This window comes from Colossoma macropomum, unplaced genomic scaffold (assembly GCF_904425465.1).
Source record: "Colossoma macropomum unplaced genomic scaffold, Colossoma_macropomum, whole genome shotgun sequence".
NCBI lineage: Eukaryota > Metazoa > Chordata > Actinopteri > Characiformes > Serrasalmidae > Colossoma > Colossoma macropomum.
The window spans coordinates 344,506-371,582 of record NW_023495845.1 but is presented as its reverse complement, the minus strand read 5'-3'; the positions used below and the strand labels follow the sequence as shown (position 1 = coordinate 371,582).

Genomic DNA, 27,077 nt, shown 5'->3' with positions numbered 1-27,077 from the left:
CTTGTTTGATACAGGGTTTCAGCTGCTCAGCAGTTTGGGGTCTACTTTTGTCGTACTTCTCGTTTTATAATGTGCCAAATGTTTTCAGTAGGTGACAGGTCTAGACTGCAGGCAGGTAAGTTTAGCACCTGGACTCTTTTAAAACGGAGCAATGTTGTCGTAATACATGCAGGGTGTGGTTTGACATTGTCTTGCTGAAATAATCAAGGCCTTCCCTGAAAAAGACATCGTCTGGATGGTAGCAAATGTTGCCAAAACATGTATGTTTTTCAGCATTAATGGTGTCTTCACAGATGTGCACATCACCCATGCCACATGCACTAATGCTCCCTTATACCATCATGAATACTGGCTTTTGAACTGTGCACTCATAACAAGCTGAGTGGTCTTTAGCCTGTAGGATACAGTGTCTATGATTTCCAAAAAGAATTTCAAGTGTTGATTTGTTGGACCACAGGACACTTTTCCACTTCCCCTCGGTCCATTTTAAATGAGCTCAGGCCCAGAGAAGGTGGCAGTATTTCTGTATCCTGTTTATATTTGGTTTCTTCTTTGCGTTTTAAAGTTTTAACTTGCATTTGTGGATGCAGTGACAAACTGTTTTCACAGAAAGTGTTTTTCAGAAGTGTTTCTGAGCCCATGCAGTGATTTCCACTACAGTATCATGTCTGATTTTTAATGCAGTGCCACCTGTGGGCCCAAAGATCATGGCCAGCAAAAATATTTTGGCCTTGCCCCTTGCACAGACATTTCTCTGGATTCTCTGAATCTGTTAACGACATTATGTACTGTAGATGATGAAAAGCAAAAGTTTTTTGCTATTTTATGTTGAGAAACGTTATTCTTGAATTGTTGCACTGTATGATTGTGCACAGTCTTTCACAGAGTGGTGAACCCCTCCTCATCTTTACTTCTGAAAGACTCTCTTGGATGCTCTTTTTTTACCCAATCATGTTACTGACCTGTTGCCAATCAACCACAAGGTGTTTTTTTTTTTTTGTTTGTTTGTTTCAACTTTACCAGCCTTTTGTTGCTCCCGTCCCAACGTTTTTGAAACACGTTGTTGGCATCCAATTCAAAATGGGCATATATTTTTCAAAAAACAATAAAATTTCTCAGCTTCAATATTTGATATGTTGTCTTTGTACTATTTTCAATGAAATATAGGGTTTAAATGATTTGCACATTATTGTATTTTGTTTTTATTTACACTTTGCACAGAATCCCAACTTGTTTTGGAAATGGGGTTGTAATTTTGGACCAATTCTAAGGTAGATGACAATATATATACACTTAAAAATGATGGTTCTTCAAGGGATCTTTAGTAAAGAAAATGGTTCTAAATAGAACCATGAACACTCAAAGAACACTTTGTATGATAAAAGGGTTCTTTGTATTGTGAAGGGTTCTTTAGATTGATGGAGAATGTGCTGTATATGGTCCTTTTTTGACAAGGGTTCTAAAAAGTACCAAAAGAGTCCTTCTATTGGTACAAGATTGACATCATAACATTTTCAAAATTTTAGCCTTTTCAAAAAACGTCTATATAGAACCATCTACAGCTTCCCTGACCAGTTACATATAGCTGATAGCGAATATGTACTTGCAGTCTAGATGACTTTTGACTAAATCTGGAAATAAAAACATGCGCTTAAGTAGGACCAGAAACCACATGTGTAGACTAAGCCTCAAGGAATATATTCTCTCACTCCATCCACAGATCCACCAGGCACTAGCCTACCTAATTTCACACCTGGGTGTTGTTTAGGTAGCCTGTATACATGTAGTCCTTGGTTTATCTTTGTTCTTTGCAAAGGGGATGTGTTCCTCTGGTTTTTACCCTAAAGACTTTTATACTCCTAGTAGTTTTGTTTTTCTGTTTTTCTCTTTTTTTCCAGAGTAAATTTACGTTAATATATAAATTAGCAATTACAATGACCCAAAAAAGGGCAAATGATTTTAACCATTGGTAAGTGTAGTTTAGGTTCTTTAGGCTACTTCATGAAATGTTTAACCTCAATTTAGCAGAACATCAAACTGATAGCAGAGTCTTTATGTGTAGAAAGCCTGGAGAACTCCAGACTGCACAAAGAATTCTGTAAAGCACAGATGTTGAAATGGCGAAAAGTTTTCTTACAGTGGTGTCGAGTACTTTGTTCATTGATGAGATCATGAACTTGGAAGTGTACAAAGACATTTTGGATGCAGACTTGCAGAAGTCTGACAAGAAACTGTTTAAATAATAATGATCTAAAACACAACAGCCTTTTAAAAAGTCCTTGGAAAGGTCTGTTTAAAATATATGCCACTTGGTTTTTGTTTCTCAAGCTACATCACACAAGTCTGGCATAAATTTCGAGACTTTTTTGTGGCCGCTGTATGTATTTGGGAGATTTACCTAAGCACACTGTTAGTGACTGGATTTTAATACATCTGATCACATCAAGGGTCCTGAACTCCAGTCCTGGCAGACTGATTGGTGATAATTTTTGGGACAGCTTGGGGTTCCCCTATATAAACACACTGACCTAAGCTGAATAATGAGATGTGTTTGAATAGGGAAATCACCCAACTGACCTTCTTGAATTAGAAATTGAGACCGTCATTCTATATATTATTTTTTTTGTATCTTTTACTGTGTATGTAACTCTTCCTGTTTGTGTGTACATACAGTTATTGGCATTCATGGTGTGTGTGTGTGTGTGTGTGTGTGTGTGTGTGTGTGTGTGTATGTGATTCGTCTTGTTTGCAGGCTTTGGGAGCTTTGATAAGAACTCTCCCACCTGGGCTGCTCTGTCACGGGTTGCAGGACTCTGTAACCGTGCTGTCTTCAAGCCTGGACAAGAGAATATCCCTATTCTCAAGGTGAACACAAACACAATAGTCAATAACATATTATAACATAATGTATTCAGTATTCTGTGATTTTCTTTCTCTAATTCATGCTGACTTAATAAAATGTGCAGTTATACTGAGGACATGCTAATGACTATGAATCTGGTGTGTTGGTATGTGTGTGTGTGTGTGTGTATGTAGAGGGACACAGCAGGAGATGCTTCAGAGTCAGCTCTGCTGAAGTGTATCGAGCTCTCCTGTGGGTGTGTGCACACACTTAGACAGAAAAACCCCAAAGTATGTGAGATCCCATTCAACTCAACCAACAAGTACCAGGTATGCACATTCCACATGCATGTAAAAACATGCATATACACATTTGAAAAAGTGGAGCCATATATTTTGTAATGTGTTAGAGAAATGTTCTGCATGTTTTTCTAGGTATCGTTCTTTTGCAGTTATTCTCTGGGTTTATTTGGACAAAGACTCTTAATGTGAAGGCGAGGTTAGTTTGCCTTCAGAAGGATATGGGTCAAAGCAGTCAGGAACTGGGGGTTAATTGGAGCTAAAAGCGAGAAAGTGCAGTGTGAGCTGTTTGTAATGTTTGTAAAGCTGTAAGCCAAAAGTCCTGCTATAGTATGGCGTGGCTCTGGCCGACTACAGCCGTTTATTAAAACACATTGCTTTATGCATGAGCTGCGTGTCTCCTTTAATAGTGCTAAATGCTACATTTGGCATCTGCATAAAAAAGGTTCCACCTCAACAGGAGACATTCAGACTATTTAGTCACTAGCAGCTAAGCTAAGCTACATAGCTCTGAGAAGGGATGGAGCACTGTGTTTGTATAACAGTTGAGGAAGACGATGGTGAGTTTGAGAGCACAACAGTCACCAGGGTGAGTCATACCACCCAGGAGTGCTGTGAGAGCAGTAGCCCAGTAGCAGCCAACTGGGACATCTGGCTAGGGTTTGCTGCTGGCCATACCACCAGCGGCATGGGACTGGACATGCAGCTAGCTGGGACATCTGGCGAGAGTCTGTCCATTGGGGTGAAGTCAGCAGAAAAGTCTGATGGCCTAGCCACACAGAACAGCACAGCCAGCGAACAAACAGTGACCCTGGTAGGGCAAATGTCCATATCAGACTTTTGGCACATTTCCATTCACATTGAAGCAGTCCCATGCACTGCTCTGGTGGACACAGGTGATCTGTCACAGTGGCCCAGCCAGAAGTGGAGGGTTCGAGCACCATCTTGGGTAGGGTATGGCTGACACCGATAGTCAGGTGCAATAAGGTGCATCACTTAGTCTGGGTAGCTGAAGTTCAAGACGTGTATTCTGGGTGTAGACATTTTGAGAAGCAACAGGTGCCAAAGAGAGTGTGACACTGAGTTTCAGAGTTGGCTATGCATTGATGATGAAGCCACCAGATGCCCAGTGCATAATGGAACTTGCTGCATCAGAGCTGATTGGAGCATCTCCGGGGGTGGAGTGCACCGTCAGGCTACGCACAGCATGGCTTTTTGTGGGCGTTGGAGAAAGCAGAGGGTGGCTGAGAGTAGTGCTGCTGCTGCTGCTGCCACCCTGAGTGGCACAGAACTTGACCCTGTGAACTGTGAGAAGTTCTGCTGTGCCCAAGGGGATGAAGTGGAGCTGTTGGTGTGTTGCTGTGACCTGTGCATGGGAAAGAAAAGCCCACCGCAGCAGTTGCATGCTTTGGTCTCTCTAGTCTGGCACACTGATGGAGAGGACGCTGTTGAGTTGGTGTTCAGCTGCTCGCCTACACCAGTCAGATCGAATGACTTTCCAGCAAAGAGAGACCCCTTTTCCCATGCCCATGGGTAAAAGGAGTGGCTTCCTGTTCAGTTTGGGGACTTCGTGGTCCTCAGGGGGCAAGGACTTTTGTTTAGGGAGGGGTAGTGTAGTGTGTTTGGGAAATGTTCTGCATGTTTTCTGGATATTGTTCTCCTGTGTTTATTTTAGCAAATACTCAATGAGAACGCAGGGCTAGTTCGCTTTGTGTGTGCGTGGGAGGCGGGGGGTGGGGGTGGGGGCTGTTAGGCCTTGCTATTCTACGACACGCCTAATGTATAACTTCAATAGCAGTTAACAATACAATACACACACACACACACACACAAACACACACACATATATATATATATATATATATATATATATATATATATATATATATGATAACCCTTGGTTTGGGGAGAAGGGAGGACACAGGTGCTGGAGTATAACAGTATAGCTGAAACTTTTAATGGAGGTACTTAAAGGATTTAGGCTTGGCTTTTTGCCAGGAGAGCAAAGAGGAGAAAAAAATCCAAAACTTTCAGGCCTTTGACTTTTCAGCCACACTTTGCTGGCCTCTGCTTCCGTGAAAACGCTCTCTCTCGGTCTCCAACCAGCTACTGCAGGAGAGAAGCACCTGGGTAGCTGGTAGCAAATGACACACAGGTTAAAAGCATAGCCTAATTACTCACTGGTTCACTGTGACTAGCTCTCCACACCGCAGGTGACACTAGGCCACACCCTCCCCACTGTTACAAAATATACATTATTAACAGCACTATTTTTTTCTTTGTTTGACCATTTAAGCCGTTCACTGTTCAAGCCTGAAGCCCAGCTGATCAAGTGCTGTGACCCTCTCATTTCAAAAAGCCCTCTCATTCAAATACAACTTTTGTTCAATTAATGACTGTCTTGATAAAAGTTATTCCCTACTGCGATTTATAGTGATCAATTATTGTAATCATTTGACAGCCCTAAAATAGACCTTAGTGCAGTAAAATGTAACAAGAATTTCTTGCTTTCAAAAGTTTGGTTCTCCTCTACATCCCCAGCCATTGTATGGATTCATTAATATTTCATCAACAGGACACCTGATTTAATTTAATGAAGCATTCATTAGACAAACCAGAATTTGGATGGCAACCACAAATAATACTGGGCTATGCAGCTACCTATATGTAATATGTCCTATATGTATTATGTATACAGTACCTATATGCATGTAAGAATTTTCTTTGTCTTTTCTGAATCTCCTCATTCAAACACATAAAATGTTCTCTCTTCTCTCTAGCTGTCTATCCACGAGATTGAAGACAGTCCCACAGGGCATCTGCTGGTCATGAAAGGAGCTCCTGAAAGGATTCTGGACAAGTAATCAATATAACTGATCAGAACTGATCTTTGCTTCCCTCTGACTCACCTGGTCAATTATTGGATACTTTTAACTGGATTTGTTTGATGGCAGATCTGTATCATTAAAGAAAACTAAACTATGCTTTTTTATCAGTATCTTTGACAAATGTAGATCAATAATTGTGATTACAGCTGATCATTTGACCTAAATAACTCTGATCTCTCTTGATTGATAAGTTTATATGCTGTTATTATTGCAAGGCAAGTGAAAGTGACTTGACAATTGTGATTATTGGTAATCGGTAACTGTTGCTACTGGTGATGGATCATGCAGGTGCAGTACCATAATGATCAACGGTGAGGAGCTTCCTCTGGATGATGACTGGAAAGATGCATTCCAGGGTGCCTACATGGAGCTGGGCGGTCTGGGTGAGAGAGTGTTGGGTAAGAATATGGCTACATTATTTAGCATAAATAGATAATTTGTTCTAAACAAATCAAATGCAGTAATGAATAGGTAATGCAGTATTCTTGACTGCACAAATCTATCTAAACCTTTGATGTGTACACAACAACTTGCAGCATACCTTCTCTTTAGATGCTATGACAGCCACCTCAGCATCCACCAAAAACTCAGCTTGCTTATCAGTCCTTTACTCCTCTAGCCTCATAGTTCTATACCAGCTCTACTGCTAACCTGACATAAATATAGCTTTATTACTCTCCAGTATATAGTCCTATAGTTCTGTATCAACTGTCCTGCTAACCAGACCTAAACACAGCTTTATTAATCTCCAAAATATAATTCCATAGTTCTACACCAGCTGTACTGAAATTCATAAAGTCTATAGTCTGCAAACTTGTAAGCTACTTGCTGAAAGATGCTTGTTCAGAGATTCATTGTTCTGTATTATAATACGATTTCACTTTTATGCAAATCCGAGTCAAGTCGTAAGTCTTTTGTTGTGAACTCTAGCTAAGCCACAAATCAATATTAACAATTATGTTAAACCTGCTATATTATTTATACAGAATGCACTACAAAGCACACTGTACAGGGTGTACATTCTTGTGTTATGGCCCTAGTTTTAGCCTTCTGTCTGGGACAGCCTTAGCTGTATGCTTAAACATTGAGTTGTGAGTCGGTTAAGCATGAGTCAGAGGCCAGTTGTAAGTCAGTTAAGGGTGAGTCAAAGTTGAGATGTAAGTCAGTTAAGGGCGAGTCTAAGTCGAGATGTGAGTCAGATAAGGTCGAGTCAGAGTCGAGATGTGAGTCAGTTAAGGATGAGTTGGGGTTGTTCTGCAAACCAGTTAAGGGGTAGTCTGCATTGAGTTGTAAGTCATTTAAGGGAGAGTCATAGGCAAGTTGTGAATCAGTTAAGGGCGAGTCAGAATTGAGATGTGAGTCAGTTAAGGATGAGTCAGGGTTGTGCTGCAAACAAGTTAAGGTTCTGCATTGAGTTGTAAGTCATTTAATGGTGAGTCATAGTTGAGTTGTGAGTCAGTTAAGGGCAAGTCCACATTGAGTTGTGAGTCAGTTAAGGGTGAGTGAGAGTCAAATTGCGAGTACGTAAAAGGTGAATCAGAGTATTGTTGCGAGTCAGTTAAGGGTGCGTCTGGGTCGCATAGCAAGTCAGAGTCGTCGCAAGTCATTATGCAACTCATTCAAGTGTCAGTCAAGTTTGACTCAAATCAGAGTTGTTGACTTGTGTCCCCATCTCTAGCCTATGTGGAACATGGGGTGTGAGGAGCACCATGTTGTATTAACCACACACACTTTTGGTTTACACCACACCCACTTTCAGTTCAAATCCAAATATGCATAGAGATATACAGATATACTGATGTTTTGAGTACTAAACTGGTATAAATACACCCCTAATATTAGTGTAAGAAGGTTGTATGAAGGTACTGGGTTGCAATTTCAGCACACTGGGCTTTGGTACAATGTGACTGTACACAATTGCCGTTGACTGAAGTCTGTTTGTGTCTAACACAGATAAAGGAGAAAAGCCCAGATACTAAATCCAGCTTTGTCACATCTGAGATTAATTTATTCACTCAAAGAAAATATCTGATTTTTCTTGCAGGCTTTGACCAGACAGTTACTTTGAGGATGGCCGTCAGCCAGCATCATTGATTTTGCTTTATATTACTTCTGACATTTTCCTCTCATTTCTTTAGTCTGTACTATATTAATTATTTTTATACCTCTGTCACTCTGCATTTGCAGGATTCTGCCACCTGTCCCTGTCTCCCTCCCATTTCCCACGAGGCTTTGCATTTGACTCTGACGATGTCAACTTCCCCATGGATCAGATGTGCTTCCTGGGTCTCATGTCCATGATTGACCCCCCGAGAGCTGCCGTCCCTGATGCTGTGGGCAAGTGTCGTTCTGCCGGTATTAAGGTACTGACTAAATCCAGGCATTAATTTAATTAGATGAGTTATTTATTCACTGTAAAAAATGATTTGATGTTTAACTGCAAGAAGTTGCTAACCTGTTTGTCTTGAAATTTTCATTGAACAGTAAATTAACAAAACAATAATCAGTGTTTTACATCCTGTTAACTTATTATTTGAAGTTAAATGAACCTAAACTTTTAGGGCAATTAGGTTAATTAAAACACTGAATCATTGTTACAGTGTTGATTCTTCCATTTGAATGATTATTTTATTGATTCTTCTATTCAGATAATTCACTATTTCATTTTTCCATGTGGTTCATTCTTTCAGTCACCATTTGTCTGTTGCATGACTTGTTCAGCATAGCTCCACCTGTCCATGTGTACTGTATCTATTGGTTGATCTATTGAACTGATTGTCTTTATATAAGATTATTTGCTAGGTCGAAAAGATCGAATAGAATCATGACTTTGGGTTTTAAATATGCAGTGCACATATCGATGACTGTAATTCATTTGCAAAGGTGATCATGGTGACCGGAGACCATCCAATCACTGCTAAGGCTATCGCTAAGGGTGTCGGCATCATCTCTGAGGGCAATGAGACGGTGGAGGACATCGCAGAGAGACTCAACATCCCTCTCAGTCAAGTCAACCCACGGTGTGTATTTATTCTAGGGGTGGGAGAAAATATCAATACCGTATAATATTTGAGGTTTAATAATATTATCAAAACACAAATTATACATGTGTTAAACCCATTGTTAGAATAATAGAACTGAAATGCATTTCTGTCTTAATCCACAAAATGTCACTGTTTCTTTCTAGTGAGATCAAGGTCAATGAAGTCATTGCTATATAGATAGTGTAGTGGATAACATACAAGGGATATTATAGTTTTTACATTTTCATTAGTTTTTTTTATTTGTTTTTTCATTTCTGTTTATAATTTCAGTTAAATTTTAGTGGGTTCTATGGATGCATTATTAGTTTTAGTTTTATTTTAATTTTCTGAGAAAATTAGTGTAGCTAGTTTAGTCTTTATGTAGCTTCAGTTTTGGTTTTAAGTAACTAAAAGTGATGAAACTGTGATATTGCATGTTTAATACATAGAATAAGCAGTTCAAAATACTTGATTTCTATATCAATCTACAAACTGTTATTGGACTTCTAAAACACAATTCTAAGCTTTTTCAGGCTTTCCAAGCTTTCTTTAGGCACCAATTGGACTAACGTTTTTTGTACAGTGATCATTCATTTATTTTTCCCTTTGGAATGAATGGTGGAATGCTTAACATTCTGAAACTGAATCATTGTTCTTACATGAACCTTTTATCTCAGCACACCATGATACAAGCACACAAGCATCCACCTGGGATAGAAGCCACTTAGCAACCCCTGAGCAATGACCTAGGATATCATAGAAACCATGTAGCAATACCCTTGCAACCGCTTGGAACACCATAGCATCCACCTTGAGATACCTTAGAATACTTTAACAGCTGCTGTTTACAGCTAAGAAATGAAAATAACTTTAAAATAACCCCAAAACAACCACAGAAAAACAGCATGAACAAAGTGTCTGTACTACATATTTTCATGTTTGTGTGAATTTGACAGAGATGCCAAGGCATGTGTAGTCCACGGTACTGATCTGAAGGAGATGAGTTCTGAGTATTTGGATGATCTCCTGAAGAACCACACTGAGATCGTCTTTGCTCGTACTTCTCCACAACAGAAACTCATTATAGTGGAGGGCTGCCAGAGACAGGTAGGAGTGTGTTTGTGTGAGAATTATCTGTGTTATTTGGATGTAATGGTTGAGCTAATTAAACATGTACAGACTGTTTGTTGCTGTAATAGTTAACAGCAGTTTGTGTTTTCAGGGTGCTATTGTAGCAGTGACGGGTGATGGAGTAAACGACTCGCCTGCCCTAAAGAGGGCAGATATTGGTGTTGCCATGGGAATAGCCGGATCTGACGTCTCCAAACAGGCGGCAGACATGATCCTGCTGGATGACAACTTTGCTTCCATAGTAACAGGAGTGGAGGAGGGTAAGAGAGACAAGGAGAGGAAAAAAGTGGGGAACTGGGGAGTTGTAAGCTTATTAGATACACCTATGCTGAACTCTCATTGCCCATTTTTTCAAATACACCTTCCATATTAGTACACTTTGCATGTTTACAATGACTGACTGTAGACTGCTGCACAATTTATTTGACAATCAGTGGAGAAGGATCACCATTGGACCACCACTGACCAGATTTGAGTGGTGGACCATTCACAGCACTGAAGTGCCGCTAACATGGAAGGGTCCTATGGTGATCCCTTTTTATTGATTGACTGGACATGCATATGTATATGTATATGTATATGTATATGTATATGAATCCACCAATAAGCTGTAACATTAAAACTACCTTTTTGTTTCTACACTCATTTTATCAGCTCCACTTACTATTTAGGTGCACTTTGTAGCTCTACAATTACAGACTGTAGACTATCTGTTTCTCTGCATACATTGTAAGCCTCCATTCACCCTGTTCTTTAGTGGTCAGGACCCCCACAGGACCACCACAGAGCAGGTATTATTTGGGTGGTGGATCATTCTCAGCACTGAAGTGACACTGACGTAGTGGAGTTGTGCTGGTATGAGTGGATCAGACACAGCAGTGCTGCTGGAGTTTTTAAACACCTCAGTGTCACTGCTGGATTGAGAATAGTCCACCAACCAAAAATATTTTGCCAACACCGTCCTGTGACCACTGATGACAGTTTAGAGGATGACCAACAGAAACTGTGCAGCAACAGATGAGCTACTGTCTCTTACTTTATATCTAAAAGGTGTCTTAGCTAGGTAGGAGTGTCTAACAGAGTGGACAGTGAGTGGACATAGTATTTAAAAACTCCAGCAGCACTGCTGTGTCTGATCTGGTTGTAAAAGTTCAAAACACACTAACATCACATCAGTGTCACTGCATTGCTGAGAATGATCTGCCACTCAAGTAATACCTGCTCTGTGGCGGTACTGTGGGGATACTGACCATTAAATAACAGCGTGAAAGGGGACAAACACGGTATACAGAGAAACAAATGGACTACAGTCTATAATTGTAGAACTACAAAGTGCTCCTATATAGTAAGTGGAGCTGATAAAATGGACAATGAGTGTAGATACAAGGAGGTGGTTTTATTTTATGGCTGATTGGCACGCGTGCACCCACATATATCTATAGGTGTTTCTGATAAAATGGCCAGTGAGTGTAGGTACTAGGTAGGAATACCTAATAAATTGGCAGCTCAGTGGAGGTATAAACGGAGTGAAGAGTCAAAGGTAAAAGAGAAAAAGAAAGACAAAAAGAAAAAGGAGAACTGAGTAATACAGAGATTCAGGGAGAGAAGAGCTAGAGAAATATTGACACAAAACGAGATTAGACAAAAAAAGATTAAATTATGAAAGTTTTTTATCTGTGTAGACAATAATGGCCAAAATGGTCATTTTTGCTGAGATGATCAAATTTGTTCTGTGTGTTTCCCCGAAGGTCGTTTGATCTTTGATAACCTGAAGAAGTCGATAGCTTACACTCTCACCAGCAACATCCCTGAGATCTCTCCATTTCTGCTCTTCATCATCGCTAGTGTGCCTCTTCCTCTGGGCACTGTCACCATCCTCTGCATCGACCTGGGAACTGATATGGTAAGAGACACTCACCTCTGCCTCAGTCACAGTGATGAATTTTATGTCAAATGACATGTTTTCTTGATTTTATAAATGAAGATGAGCTAATACATTCTCTATAGCAGGGGTGTCCAGCAAGTTTTCACTCCAAACAAGCTGAAGCACACCTGATTCTACTTGCTTAATCAGTTGGTCTTAGTCTTCAAACATTTAGTCATGTGACCTCCTGCTTTGTTGTAGTGAAAACCCGTAGCCACATCAGCCCTCTTTGGATGAGATTGGACACCCCTGCTCTATAGGGAACAAAATTATGGCATTTTTCTGCAAATTTGAATGCATTATTTCTATTTTTAAGCTGAGTACTGGAAAAAAATAAAACATTAAATATAAAATGTGGTTGTCTTTGGGTGTTTTTATGGGTGAAAATTAAACGATTTCGCCATTCAAAACTTATTATATTAATAATCTGTGGTATTGTATACTGTGGAGTCTAAAAGTCTGTGACTACAGTGATTTTTTTTCATTTAAATCTGAAAATAAACAGCAGAAAGTTTTAGAATCTTGAAAATTTTAAAACACAAAAAAGTTATGACAATTGAAATGAATCAAAATATAAATTCTGCACTATTTCTAGGTCACTGTTCAAATTGAAGCATATTTGTGAAATTGACCATTAAAGGCCTTTACACAAAAAGGTCAGAACTGTTTTTGGTCTTATTCCTTCCAGTGAAGCTTATGTTCAGATGACTCTCGTGTGGATTTGCTCTACTGATCAGAGGCTTTTGCACAAACTTATGGAGTCTGTGACTGCTCGAGTTTATTCTGTCATTAAAGCAAAAGAGAAGCATGCTAAATACTAAGAAATTCTGAAATTTATATAAATATTCAAAGATTCCATTTCCACTCTAATTATTATGCTGATAATGTTGTTTGTAATGAAAAACTTTGTATTAAATTTAAAAAGAATGCAAATTAGAAGCATTTTCTCCAGTGGTCTCAGACTTTTGGATCCCACTATATATGATGATAATACACAATGTATATTATATTGCTATATACTCTACATTCTGTACTGTAATTATCTATACACAATCATCTTAGTCCAATTATCTACCTTAAGTGATGAATTCTTAATAATTTAAATTTAAGGTATGTTGCATGTTAACTGTAAGTAACTATAACTTCAATGTTCAACAGTTTTCTTAGTCATTGTAGAATGAAATTGCACAAATCTAGCATAGAGAATTAATTTCATACATTTATCTAGAACCACGTTTTACATTGTTGAAAATGTTGATTTCAATCTTTTCAACCATAGCGTTTCTGTCTTTCTCTCTATCATTTTCAGTCAATCAGTATCTATAGTCATCCTCTTATCTGATATTAAGAAGAACATTTTGTTTTACTCATTCTGCTCACACCCACCCCCTCCCCAACCATCCAAATACACAAACACTTCATTTGTCATTGGCTGCTGGTCTACTGCCCCATAGCACTTTCACCCTCATTCTCTCTCTCTCTATATATATATGTCCTTTTCTTTTCTCAGGTTCCTGCAATATCTCTGGCTTATGAGACAGCAGAGAGTGACATTATGAAGCGTCAGCCCCGAAACCCCAAAACTGATAAACTGGTCAATGAGAGACTCATCAGTATGGCATATGGACAGATCGGTAAGACACACAAAAACACCATTTTTATACCTTGTCTGGACATGGCATCATATACATTTCACTTATGTACTATACAATCTATTGGCGTATGTGGACATCCCTTCTAATTAGTGGATTTGGCTATTTCAGCAACACCCCCTGCTAACAGGTGCAAAAAATCAAGCTTACAGCCATGCAATCATACTGAAGAGCTCAGTGACTGTCATAGGATACCACTGTCATAAAATGTCAACAAATCAGTTTGTCAAATTTCTGCACTGCTAAAGTTGCCCCAGTCAACTGTAGGCTGCTGCTATTGTGAAGTGGAAATGCCTAGTAGCAACAATAGCCCAGTTGCAAAATGTTAACATCACACAGGGACCACCAAGTTTTGGCACAGGAAAAAATAGTGCTTGGTTACAACAGTGACTACCAAGTTCCTGACTGAACTGTATAAAACCTTGACCATCAACCCTGTGTGGGATGAATTGAAACGCTGACTGCAAACCAGGCCTTATTGGCCAAAATCAGGGCTTGATTTCACTAGCTCAGCTATGAAGAGTCAGACCACACAACTCACAGAATGGGACTACTGCGTCCTGAAGAACATAAAAGTAGATCTTGATTGCAACTGTGACTATGAAGTTCCAAACTGGCTCTTGGATTTTTAACCCAATTATCTACCCAATTTAGTCGTCGCCATTTCCACCCGCTAGTTAGGACTCCCCCAATCACACGGTACCATCAACGCTAGGAGGGCGAAGGCTAACACAGGCTTCCTCCGAGACCTGTGAAGCCAGCCACCGTTTCTTTTCGAAATTCCGCTCACGCAACGTCATTGGACAGCTGAACGCGCTCGGAGGAAAGCGCCAACCGCCAGATCTGTTACGTCAGCTAACAGACGCCTGCGCTGACTAGCATCACGTTCAGTGATGGGGGAAGAAGGAGGGGCCATCCTACCCACCCAGAGAGAGCGAGGCCAATTGTGCTCTCTTGGACTGCTGGCTACGGATGGCTGTAGCATCACCAGGGATCGAACTCGCGATCTCCTGATGATAGGGCCAACGCTTAGACGGTTGTGCCACTCGGGAACCGAAACTGCCTCTTGCACCACATTTACCCTAGAACTGTTAGTATGGACCTTCAAGAATTGGGTTTCCTTAGGCACACAAGCCTAAGATCACCTTGCACAATGCCATGTGTCACCTAGAGTGGTGTAAATCACACTGCTGTTGATCTCTGGAGCAGTCTAAATGCGTTCTCCAGTGTGATAGATCATGCTTTACCATCTTGCAGTTTGATAGACAAATCTGGCATAGGCAGATTCCATGAAAAAGCTACCTGCTTGAATGCATAGTACCAACAGTAGAGTTTGGTGGAGGTGGAATAATGGTCTGGGGCTTTTTTTACATGGCTTGGGCTAGGCCCCTTAGTTCTGTTTAGAACTCAAGGGAAATCCTAATGCTACAGCATACAATGACAATATAGAGAACTTTGTGTTTCCAGCTTTGTTGCGACAATTTGGGGATGGCTGTTTTCTGTTTCAGTATGACAGTGCCCCCTTGCCCAAAGCAGGATCCGTAAAGAAATGGTTTGCTGAGTTTGGTGTGGAAGAATTTAATTGAATTGCACCAAGTCCTGACCTGAACCCCATCAACCTCATTTTGGGATGAAATGGAATGCTGACTCCGAGCCAGACCTTATCGCAGTCAGTGCCTGACCTCACTAATGCTTTCGTGGCTGAATGGGAGTGAATTCCCGCAGCCAAGTTCCAAAATCTAGCAAAGAGCCCTTCCACAAGAGTGGAGGCTGTTATAGCAGCAAAGGTGGACCAACTCCTTATTAATGCCCATAGTTTTGCAATATGAATTTGATGTTCGGATTTCAACATGCTTCTGGTCATGTAGTCTATAAGTGCACCTATATTAAACTACTGTATATATATGTAAATACAGTTTTTAAACTACTGTATATATATGTAAATACAGTTTTCAGCTTAACCCAACAGTGAAAAGGAAATAGCTCTAAAAATTGCAAAGTTAGGACAATTTTGTTAGTTCTGTTTTTCTCAGGTTTCCAAAGTCAGGACATTTTTGCTGAAAAAATATCTGAAAACAAACACATACTTTTTCACGCACACTCACACAAGGCACGCCTGTACCTTACCTTGGGCACCACTTTTTTGTCACACTCTAAAACGTGAGGTATTGAGTGAACTCAAAAAATTTGAGGAAGCTAACGACCTTGAGTAATTTGAGTAGCTTTATACAAAGAACTGAACTGATTTATCTCCAGTTTCCTTGAACTCAGTGAACTCAGTGTTTTTGCCTTTTCCTCATACAGAACTATTATTATCAAAATGCAGATGTAGTGCAGCAAGTCTGATTGATTCCCCCATGCAAATAAAGAAGCTTAGCTTAGTTTACTCTGTGCCTGACTTTACCATTCAAAAGTTTGGAAAGAATGTTTTTAATAAACAAAACTGATGTGGTTGCAAATAAAGGTGTGAAACATATATGCTGGTCCTGTGCAAATTCACAGGCTTCAAATAATTAGTAGAAAACATGAAGGCCTAAAAAATTAGAAATTTTTGTTGTGTTCAGAATGATGAACGAAGCTGTAGATGATTCTACAATGATTAAAAACTGTCTAACAACAAGAATTAAATTATTATAATGTTAATATCTGGAATGCCTCATATTTCAAAAATGGTGATCAAATCTTAAGGCAGATAAGTTGACAAAAATTATACTAGATAGATATTTACAGTATATTGTTTTAAATTTCAGAACTTCTTTTTGTTCCCAACTTACTTAAAAGACTGAATTTTCCTTACTTTCTGGAAATGAGAGTTTGCTGTAATATGCAAACACTTATAAACTTTCAAAGCATAGTGTTCATTTCCCAGTCCATACATACAAAACCAATGTGTTTACATACATCCACCTATTCAGCCTACAGCAGTTTAGCCCTGCCTATTCACACTTAAGTTATAAGGAGTTATTAGGCTCAATACAGAACACCTAATCACAACAGAGCTCCTACAATGTCTTAAAGGCACAGTAAGAAAAACAGCTTGTTTAATACTAAGGGATAAGGAGATGATGGAAAATGTTGAAGTAAAAGAATTCTGACCATTTTGGTACATTTTGGTTATAAGTTGAGCCAAGGAGAAAATTATTGAGATTTGATAAGACATATGTAGGTTATAGGCCTTTTAAAATCTGACATATTTGGAAGCGTTTTTTCATGCCTATGAAGAAACTATGCACACTGGATGCAATATGTTTTGTTTGCGCTGTGTAAGAACAATGAACAAACAAATAGACAGAACACCTTGAAATGACAACAATGTCTTTTGCTCCTAACAAAAAGGGCAAATGGTGAGATCGAGCAGGTTACTTTTCATTTTGGAAAAGCAAAAGGAGCTCAGAGACTTTCACCATCTGATACAGGGACTTTGTTCGTGATTTCACAGCTGCAGTCCGTAGCACAGTTTGACTTGCTTTTAAAGATGCTCGCACCATCTGCGACGAACCAGAGGACAAACTAATCTTTTTGATATTTGTCAAAAACTACTGGTTGCTGGGACACAGCCGATTGGTCAAGCGAGGTTGTTGCTATGCCAACCTTAAAGACAGTGATAGCTCATGTTGCCTCTGAAAGTTTACAAAAATCAAAAAGAAGGAGAACAAAATGGTCATATTTGTACCATCTGGAAAATTTTGTTTTTGTGCAAGACATCAAATATACACGTTCAAATTAATTTATTGAAGTCCAAATAAATTGTACCTTGGCCTCAAAGGGGTTTTAAAAAGTTTTTCATAATTCACTGGTTAAGAATTGTTAACAAAGTCATTCAGAGTGGTTTGATGTGAAATGTTTAATTGTAGAGAGACTTACTGAGTCAGATTTTTTCACAGTGGTCATGATAGCAATAAGGTGGCGCGACAGCTACAACACATTTACAGCCATTTTATACATTATCCAAAACCACCAGTGAACCTACGTGTGTCTTCCGAGTTTTATATATAATGTTGTAAATTGTAAAAGAGTGATAAATCTGAAATAGTAAGTTTTCTCTGGGGACTATTTTGCCTTACAACAGCCTACATGTGGCTTTCTGCCATAAATGGATTTAAAAAAAAACATTGTAGCCCAAAAGCCTGTGTCAAAACAATCATAAAACAATGTCTCAGGCAACAGGCAACATATTCATAACCATCTTATGTAATATCTTTTTGTGAGGGAGCTTTCAGAGACATTGAACTCTGGTTCCTATCACCACCACTGTAAAGAAAAAGAGTTGGTAAATTTCTAGAATGGCACGTTTCACATCAAATTACTCAAATTTCTTTGAAACACCTTTAGAAACTGGGTTCTATGTAAGCTTTATGGAGTATTAATGTGTGTTTATGTGCAGGTATGATCCAGGCCCTGGCGGGGTTCTTCACCTACTTTGTGATTTTGGCGGAGAACGGCTTCCTGCCCTCCGGACTTCTGGGAATACGTCTGGAGTGGGATGACCGCAGTGCCAATGATCTTGAGGATAGCTATGGACAACAATGGGTACACACACACAGATACGAACAATTCTGTCAAATTAGTTCAAACTAAAAAAAAATAAAATAAAATAAAATAAAAAAAATTAACTCAATAAAGTATTCAGACCTTTCGTATTTACAAAATTATGTTATGATTTATTTAAACCCAGGGCATTGATTGATTGAGTAATAAGCTAAATAAATACAAAATCATTGTTTATAGGGTACATTTTATTGGGAGGTGTCTGTCCCAAACCCTGAGCTCTAAATTTCAATTTGTGAAAATAATGCTATTTTGTTTTTTTTTTCAACGTTTTAAAAGATCATTTTAATTTCTTTTAAAGAGAAGTTCACATTTAAATTGATCAAAACTTTATTCAAAAAATACTGTCCCATATTTTAGATCACTAACGAAACACAAAGAGTTTTAGACCATAGATGGAGACTTATTTTAGCCACACCCCTGCATTTTAGAGCTGGAAGTGATATTGCATCCCTGTCCCTCATGGCCACATGGTAAGCAGTCAGATCCCATTGTTTTGAAGTAAATGTGCCCAAAAAATGAAAATGAAATGAAAATCTGTGTGTATCATTAAGAACTGTCATTACCGAAACACATATTTTCTGCAATTAAGTCAAGTTTTTTTGTGTTAATGAAAAATGTCATGATTTTATGTGTGTACAACTGTTCAGAGCTGTGATACTAGTCATGTATTGGGTTTTTGAGGTATCCTTAAAATAAGCTAAAATTGTCACTACCGAAACATTTGGTTAAGTTTCAGTAGTGGTATGATTGTTTTGTTAGGGACAACATGGGCTATTTAATTATTTGTTTTAATAAAACAGACATAATTAAGATATAGTCCCAAAGCAAAAGGATTTTAGTCTAAAGTCCCAGTCAGTTAAAAATCTGAAATATGTTTTTAACTCTGACTTTGAACCCATTCGTATAATGATCCATAAACAAACTTGCTCACATTGAAAAACACATGTATATGGACTGTAATCTTGTGGAAACACCTATCAGCAGAAAAACAGCCCCCTCAAGCTGTATTACTTCTGTCTGCATGTTTTTCTTCATCAGACCTATGAACAGCGGAAGATTGTGGAGTTCACCTGCCACACCTCCTTCTTTGTGAGCATCGTGGTGGTGCAGTGGGCTGACCTCATCATCTGTAAAACACGCAGGAACTCCCTCTTCCAGCAGGGCATGAGGTACGTGTGGAGGAGTGAGAGATGCAGCTGTATGAAAGAGACAAAGAGAGAAATTCATTTATTTTAAATTCTGTGAAGAGCTCGCTCAATAATATAAATTTAGACAAATGATTATTATCTGTAGAATTATCGAACCAGTGCAGGGGCGTAGACAGAGCCTTTTTTAGTGGGCTGGCCAGGTCAGACCCAGCAGTTTTATTGTGGTGGCAAGCTGCTGGTCAAAAAGAGTTAGAATATTACCTTACAGATTACTGATTACCTGTTGTAAATGTAAATTGCAAATGTAACCTGTTCATTAATAGCATTAGATCTGGCAAATCAGCGTTAGCAAAAGCTGCATTTATAACTAGACAAACTGTAGAATCTCATGGAGCAACAAAAGAGAATAAAATATTTTACTTCCAGATCATGTTAGTTTGCTGCTGTAGAATCAGGCTGTGTATAAAAGTTAAATGACTGGTTCCGATATCTTCAGGAAAACACTGCAGATGCAAAAGGTGACAGGAATGTACACATTTATAGAGTACTGTATGTTGGGAGGTGTCTGTCCCAAAACCTAATCCCGAAATTTCAACTTATATTTTTTGTATTTTTTTCAATATTTTTTAAGATATTTTTTCAATCTTTCAAAGTGAAGTTGCAATATTTAGACTTCATGAGTTTAATTTTTAATTTTTAAAAAATGCTGTCCCAAGTTTTCATTCACTACTGAAAAACAAAGTTTTATTCCATAGGCGGAGCCTTATTTTAGCCACACCCCTGCATTTTAGTGCAGGAAGTGAGACTGCATCCCTGTCCCTCATGGCCACATAGTGAGCAGTTAGATGCCCATTGTTTGGAAGTAAATATGTCCCAAAGTCTGAAAATCAGTGTGTAACATTAAGAATTGTCACTGGCAAAACACATATTTTCTGCAATTAAGTCAACTTTTTTTGTGTTTAAATAAAAACATTATGATTTCATGTGGGTACACCTGTTCAAAGCATGTGAAAATGTTTTGGTAGTGTTGTTATTGTTTTTTGTTGGTGACAAAATGGAATGTTTAATCATTTGTTTTAATAAAACAGACATAATTAAGGTATAGAGTCAGCAAAACATTTAAGGTCAAAAGGACAGACAAACATGCAGAAAGTGATAAAAAAAAGTGGAATAGGTGACATCAACATTATTCTGATCATTTTGAAAGAAAGAAAGCAAGGTGCCCTCTTAAATTCTGAGGCAGAGTGTATGAAGGAAAAAAGCACCTCACTGTCAGTCACTTTTCATCATTGTTGAGTTCGATTTGTTCATCCTGAAAGATCTCTCCTCTGTCCTCCTGCAGGAATAAGATTCTCATCTTTGGTCTGTTTGCTGAGACTGCTCTCGCTGCCTTCCTGTCCTACTGCCCTGGAATGGATATTGCTCTGCGCATGTACCCACTTAAGTAAGACACACAAACACACACCTGCACACACACACTGTATGTCCAGAGGTTTGTAGTTTCATCCAACATTTCTTCTGAAGTGTATTATTAGGGAATTTGTCCCCCTTTGCTGTAACAGCCTCTACTCTTCTGGGAAGGCTTTACGCTAGCTGTGAGGATTTGATTGTGTTCATCCATAACAGCCTTAGAGAGGTCAGGTACTGATGTTGGATGATTAGTTCTGGATCACAAACACCACTCCAACTGTACCCCTCTAGTTGACGCTTGGCACTGAGCATAGTGACATTAGGTTCATGTGCGACTGCTCCAGAGAATCTCTTTCTATAGGCAATGCCTTTCTATGTAGATTACATACGCTGTGTTTATGCCGTTAAACGCCTGTATAATGTAAAAACATTATTCTCTGTTCATAGAGAAAAGGATGGGTTCCCTTTTTGAGCCTTGAGCCTCTTGCTTTTAGAAAGTTTTTCCTTGCCATTGTTGCCATTGCCTGGCTCATGGGGGCTTGGACCTAGATTTTTCTGTAAAGCTGCTTTGTGACAACACCTGTTGAAAAAGTACTGTACAAATAAACTTTGACTTGATTTGACTTACTTTTGGACGTACAGGGCAGCTACTGACCAAATTAATAACTAATCATAGAGTCCTCATTAGTCTTCATTCAATCTGAGTGGTCTCAACTAACTTATTAACAGGGCCCTGTTATTTTTGTTCTTTCTTCTTTTTCCATCTCCTCCTGTACTCATGCGTTCATGAGCCCCTGCTGGTGTGGATTCATGCTGTTTCTTCTCTACAAATGATGCACACAAAGGCGATTTGCATGTTAATAGCTCCTCCTCATGGAGAACTTATATACTGCTAAATGTGCTTGAGTAAATTAGTGAGTTCCAAATACATGTTCACATGCTTATTGAAAAACATAGTGTTTTCCATTGTTATAGTGTAGTGCTTATGAAATTTGATGTCTGTGGGAAACCATGAAGTATTATAGTTTCATAATTCTATTCATTGGGACAATTAAGCTATAGAGAAAATGCTTAGAATTTTCCTCAGATAGTAGGTCTCACTCTGAGAAATATACTCTACCATAGTCCAACAGCTTGTTAAAGCTCCATAAAAGTCCATTTTATTATATGATATATATTACATGCAAATATTATTTAAAATATGATTACAACTGATTACAATTCTCACGAATATTACCTTTGAAGCGTTATCATAAGACAATGTAATCTCCCAGACCTACTCTCATCCTTATCTATCACTCCTTTAGGCTTTTTCCTCATACCCTCCTCTGCTTTTCTCTGTCTGTGCAGGGTTTACTGGTGGTTCTGTGCCCTGCCATATAGCATCCTCATCTTCATCTACGATGAAGTCCGCAAGTTCATTCTGAGGAGAAGGCCAGGAGGTGAGAGATTTTTTTTTTATTAATGAATGAATTCATTCATATTATTAGAGTGCTTGCTCACAAATACAAAATTATTGAATGGTATCTTCTCTGTTTTATTCACAGGCTGGGTGGAAAAAGAAACATACTATTGATCATAAATGTACACTGACACTGAGTGTGAGTGCTTTTGTGTGTGTGGGAGTGTAGTGTGGGTAGTTGGGTGAGTGTGTGTGTAGGTGAGAGACAAAAACGTGTAAATGAGTATATATGTATAAATTGTAATTAGAAAAATAATCATTATCTGCTTTGCAAAGGTCAGAAACCATCCTTTTGTTGATTTAATTTCCAGTCAAAATAGTCAATAAACACAAGTTACTCATTTGTCAGGAAAAAAACAGAAAACATATTTAACAGAAAATTACACAGACGCCTCAACAATTGAATATAATATCTTTCAGTTTTTTAAAGAAATCTGCAGGGGTATTTTTCATACCTCTTTCATACCTCAGTCTTAGAAGTTGGTTGCATTTTCTGCTTCTTACACACCAAATAATTAGACTGCTGTCTCAGATGTCCAGTTTCACTGTTCTACGGCAATTTTTGTCTATTTCCTTTTCTTAGTAACAGCCCCTTGACAGATACTCCTTTCGACTCATATCACTGTGTTGCCTTCTTACAGTGAAAGGATGGACAGAAACAGCTGAGGGCTTTTCAGATCTGAAGCAGGACTGGAGCTTAACTTTCTCCAGTCTCTCATAGATAAAAGCTATGTACTATTTATCTGATGGTGGCAGCTGTGATGGTCTACTAGGTTTTGCACGATTGTTAGGAGTCAAATTTCCCTATATCTTTTAATAACTTTTTGAATCTCCTTAAGCATGAATATCTTGTGCTTAATGGCCATCATGACTGGAAATTAAATAAATGAACTGTGGTCTCTGACTTTTGAACTGTACTGTATCTAAAATGAGAAGTGTGCTAGGTTCTGTGAGTGCCCTAGAATGTGTGAATGTGTTTAAGTTTTGTGTGAGTACATTGTATCTGATGTGTATATACTGTATGCAGTAAGCATTGAGGATACAAATAGCTGTTTTATTTTTTAGGCCCAAATTATATTGTCTGGGCCTCATTTACAATGTCAGAGCTGTATGTTGTAGATGCTTTGCTTTTGTTCTCTATATCTGCTCTAACACACCTTGTTCAACAAATTGGGCTGCAATTATTAGACACGAAAATCTGTCAGTGAGAATTTTCATAATTAATGCATTGTTCCCTTAACAATGCCTTTGTAGTCTAATTACTGTTTTGAAAGAAAAGTGTGACTTAAATGTTTTTTGACCTCAGTGACAGGACTAGCAGATTTTGAAACTGTTTGAAGAAGCATTCAAAATCATTAATAACAACACAGTGATTAATCTGTGGTGGTACTTTATATTTGATTTTATTATATTTTATGTTGGACTTCATTCACACTCATACTTAGCACTGTGCACTTGATCAGATCACCTAAAACGTATGTTAACGGCAGGTGTAAACAGGGCCATAGAGAGCCCCGCTGGTGACATCCTGTTTAAATAAAAATAATGCGTGGCCACGACTTAGTAAAGCACGGGAACGAGATCCTAATGTGTGGCTATGACTTAGTAAGGCATGGGAACGAGATCCTAATGTGTGGCCACAACTTAATTATCTCGTTCCCATGCCATACTAAGTCATGGCCATGCATTAGGATCTCGTTCCCACATGTTAATAAGGCATGGCCATGCATTATTTTTATTTATTTGTATGGGATGTCACCAGCAGGGCTCTGTAGGCGACTGTTCCAACTCACTTCTGAGGTTTCAAACAATGACTTTGTCTATATTACCTTAGATTTACTGTGGCTCTATTTGTGTGATAATAGATAATAAGGTTAACAATTTAGTCATAATTCAGTTTAATTGCTAATAAACATTACATATCATAAGAACACTCTGCATTCTACAAGACAGGTATGACAACATAGTGAAAATAGAGATCATTAAAATTAAAAAGAGGCTTTGCCATTCCTTAATTGCATTTATTCTAACTGTGCTAAACTAAACTTACTTTGCAACCTACAAAATGTAACAGATGTGACCTTTAACTCTCAAATGGTGAAAAAACAGAAGCTAATTTGACATGGTGGGCTTTTAGATTGTTTAGTTAATCAATAATATGATTGAGAGATTACACAACTATTCAATAAGCACTTGAAAGACTGTGCACTATGGTGCTTTTATCACAGGTAAGGATGTCATTAGGCACAACGTGAAGAGTAAAACCTCCATACTTCCATACCTCCATACAACATAAAATTTTATAAAATACACAATTTTTTAAATAAACAATTTAAGTGCTTCTAAAAAGTAATCAAGATAAAACAATTATTCCACCGTGAAAAGTAGTTCCTTTAGAGTATGTTACTGTTGCCAAGCAATCACAGACTGCTGAAAGAGGACAAGAACATTCAGTGAGCCATCATCATCATAATGAACATATCATACCTTCACTTTATAAGTAGTTTTTGCCCACCAAATTACGACAAAGCTAATTTCCATCAACTCCTCTATGCAATTTCCAGTCTTATATTAGCACGAAGCTAACACTGTTGTACATCCCCTTTCCCCAAACTGAGGATGAATCTTAAATGGCCTACTCCCTATGCAGTGCTATTTTAATGCTCCATTTGGGCGCTGATCAGAAGGTTGTACCTACCAGATGGTTAAGTAGTAAATATGACTTCACCCTGTTCTGGTGCTTGTTCACAGATACCCAGATGCCAGAATTTTATAGCTATATAGGAAGGAAGGAGCTGTTTGAGATGCAGCCTGGGTTTAATACTACTTAAGGCAGATATAATGAAAACACTGACATTTGTAGAATGTAGGACATCCTGTTGACATACTCTATGCTTTTATTATACTGAAATTATACAGTCATGCAGTTTTACAGTGAATCATATAAATAAATACTCTATATAAAAGCCTGCAATGGAGAAGTTGATTAGCCTGTTAGCTATCTTTTAGCCCAGGGGTGCCCAATCCTGGTCCTGGAGATCTACCACCCTGCAGAATTTAGCTCCTACTATAGTCTAGCACACCTGATCTAGATAATGAAGGCCTTCAGGGGCATCTGGATAATAAAGCCAAGTGTGTTGGATCTGAACTCTCCAGGGTGGTAGATCTCCAGAACCAAGATTGGGCACCCCTGTTTCAGCCTGTTAGCTCAGCTGAAACAGTCGGGTTCTTACTGAATCAGTATGCATGGTGGTCCATACAGGCAACATTACAGTCAAAGATTTTTCCATAAGCAACATTCAGTTGTTTTGAGGCGGTCATAGGTGTGTGTATATTGAGTATTTTACAGTGGCTTTCGACTGACGCTCAGCCAATCAGATTTTAGGACTGGCACTATCTGTTTTATAATAATGATAGTTTTTATAATAATAATAATAATATAATATAATAATTGTTTGCTACATCCCTGCTACGAGTTGAACAGGTGTTTCAGAGCATAAAAATCATGAAACACCTTCCCCCACCCCTTTTTGCAGCCATATAAGGTGTCATATGTTTACATCACTCATCAGTATTGCATTCTATCAAACCTTTATCAATGTCTGTAACTCAAAGATAAACAATTTTAAAATATGGCTTTATTCTGTCACATCCCCCCCAGGTATCCCCCTTTTTCCTAAGTGCCTTAATGCTTTAGCTATAATATCTTAAAGTTATTGCATTATGAGTTACTGGTTTTAGATTGTCGCTTAATGCTTCACTGTGACTTTATTTTCTTTTTTGGTTGTTGTAGCTTGAAGCTTATACATTGTTGCTGCATTAACGGTTTAATTTATTAATGTTATTGCATTGTGCATTATATCAAATTCTGTGAAAACGATGGGAGACAGACCCCACTGTGTGCTTCAGCCATAGTTATATTTCATTTCACTATCAGACTGTGATAACACATATTCTGGCAAACAACATTGATAGAGAGACTGTAATAAAGGCTTGCCCATGCAGTAAACAATAAAGCAGCAGGTCATTATTGTAGTTTGTCCACAGCAGTTGTTTTAATGATCATCAAGAATTATGTAGTATATGTTTCAAACAAATGGAGTCAGAGTGCTGGAGAGTGTTGCACACTCTAAACACAGCGATAGAAACAAATTTGCAAGCAGGCCCAGATCGAGTTATCAGCCCCTGCGCACAAATGGCTACCTTTTTTTATGATATCACAGCGGGTTACACGAGTCACTGCATGTCACTGCTACAAAAATATTTGTTTTTTTTTGTATAACTCTTTATTTATTTGTGTATTATCATTTTTTAAATCAATTTATGAAAAAGCATTTTTGAATGTTTCCACCAGTATGCATAATCTGGGGCTTGTGGTACACAAAACTAAAATCAGGTTATCTAATTGATTCTAGACAAACCTCCTGAATTAAATATTTTTTTAGGTAGGATAGCTTGATGTAAAAATGAATTATTCATCATTTATTTGTTATTGTTTAGAAGGAGGCAGCATGGTGGCACAGTGGGTAGCGCTGTGCCTCACAACAAGAAGGGCCTGGGTTTGAAGTTTGCATGTTCATCCTCATGTCTGTGTGGGCTTCTCAAGGAGCTTTGGTTTCCTCCCACAGTCCACACACAACTAAAATCCAAAGGTATGCAGTCAGGCAAACTGGAGATGCTAAATTGACCCTAAGTGTGATTGTGCATATCTGTGTTTGCCCTGTGATGGGCTGGTGACCTGTCCAGG

The 27,077-nt window shown here is 38.5% G+C and overlaps 1 protein-coding gene across 1 annotated transcript in view; it reads left to right on the top strand.

The window, feature by feature from the left end:
* atp1a2a (ATPase Na+/K+ transporting subunit alpha 2a) overlaps positions 1–22,679 on the top strand; it is a 46,796-nt gene extending 24,117 nt beyond the window's left edge. Inside the window, exons 10-24 of the mRNA XM_036563623.1 lie at positions 2,753–2,865; positions 3,037–3,171; positions 5,922–6,001; positions 6,318–6,427; positions 8,217–8,392; positions 8,913–9,049; positions 10,009–10,159; positions 10,275–10,443; positions 11,932–12,086; positions 13,618–13,741; positions 18,144–18,289; positions 19,349–19,479; positions 20,801–20,902; positions 22,219–22,310; positions 22,416–22,679. Coding sequence (XP_036419516.1) covers positions 2,753–2,865; positions 3,037–3,171; positions 5,922–6,001; positions 6,318–6,427; positions 8,217–8,392; positions 8,913–9,049; positions 10,009–10,159; positions 10,275–10,443; positions 11,932–12,086; positions 13,618–13,741; positions 18,144–18,289; positions 19,349–19,479; positions 20,801–20,902; positions 22,219–22,310; positions 22,416–22,444 — 1,850 coding nt within the window. The 3' untranslated portion in view covers positions 22,445–22,679. The remainder of the gene's footprint in view (positions 1–2,752; positions 2,866–3,036; positions 3,172–5,921; positions 6,002–6,317; positions 6,428–8,216; positions 8,393–8,912; positions 9,050–10,008; positions 10,160–10,274; positions 10,444–11,931; positions 12,087–13,617; positions 13,742–18,143; positions 18,290–19,348; positions 19,480–20,800; positions 20,903–22,218; positions 22,311–22,415) is intronic.
* The last annotated feature ends 4,398 nt before the right edge of the window (positions 22,680–27,077 follow it).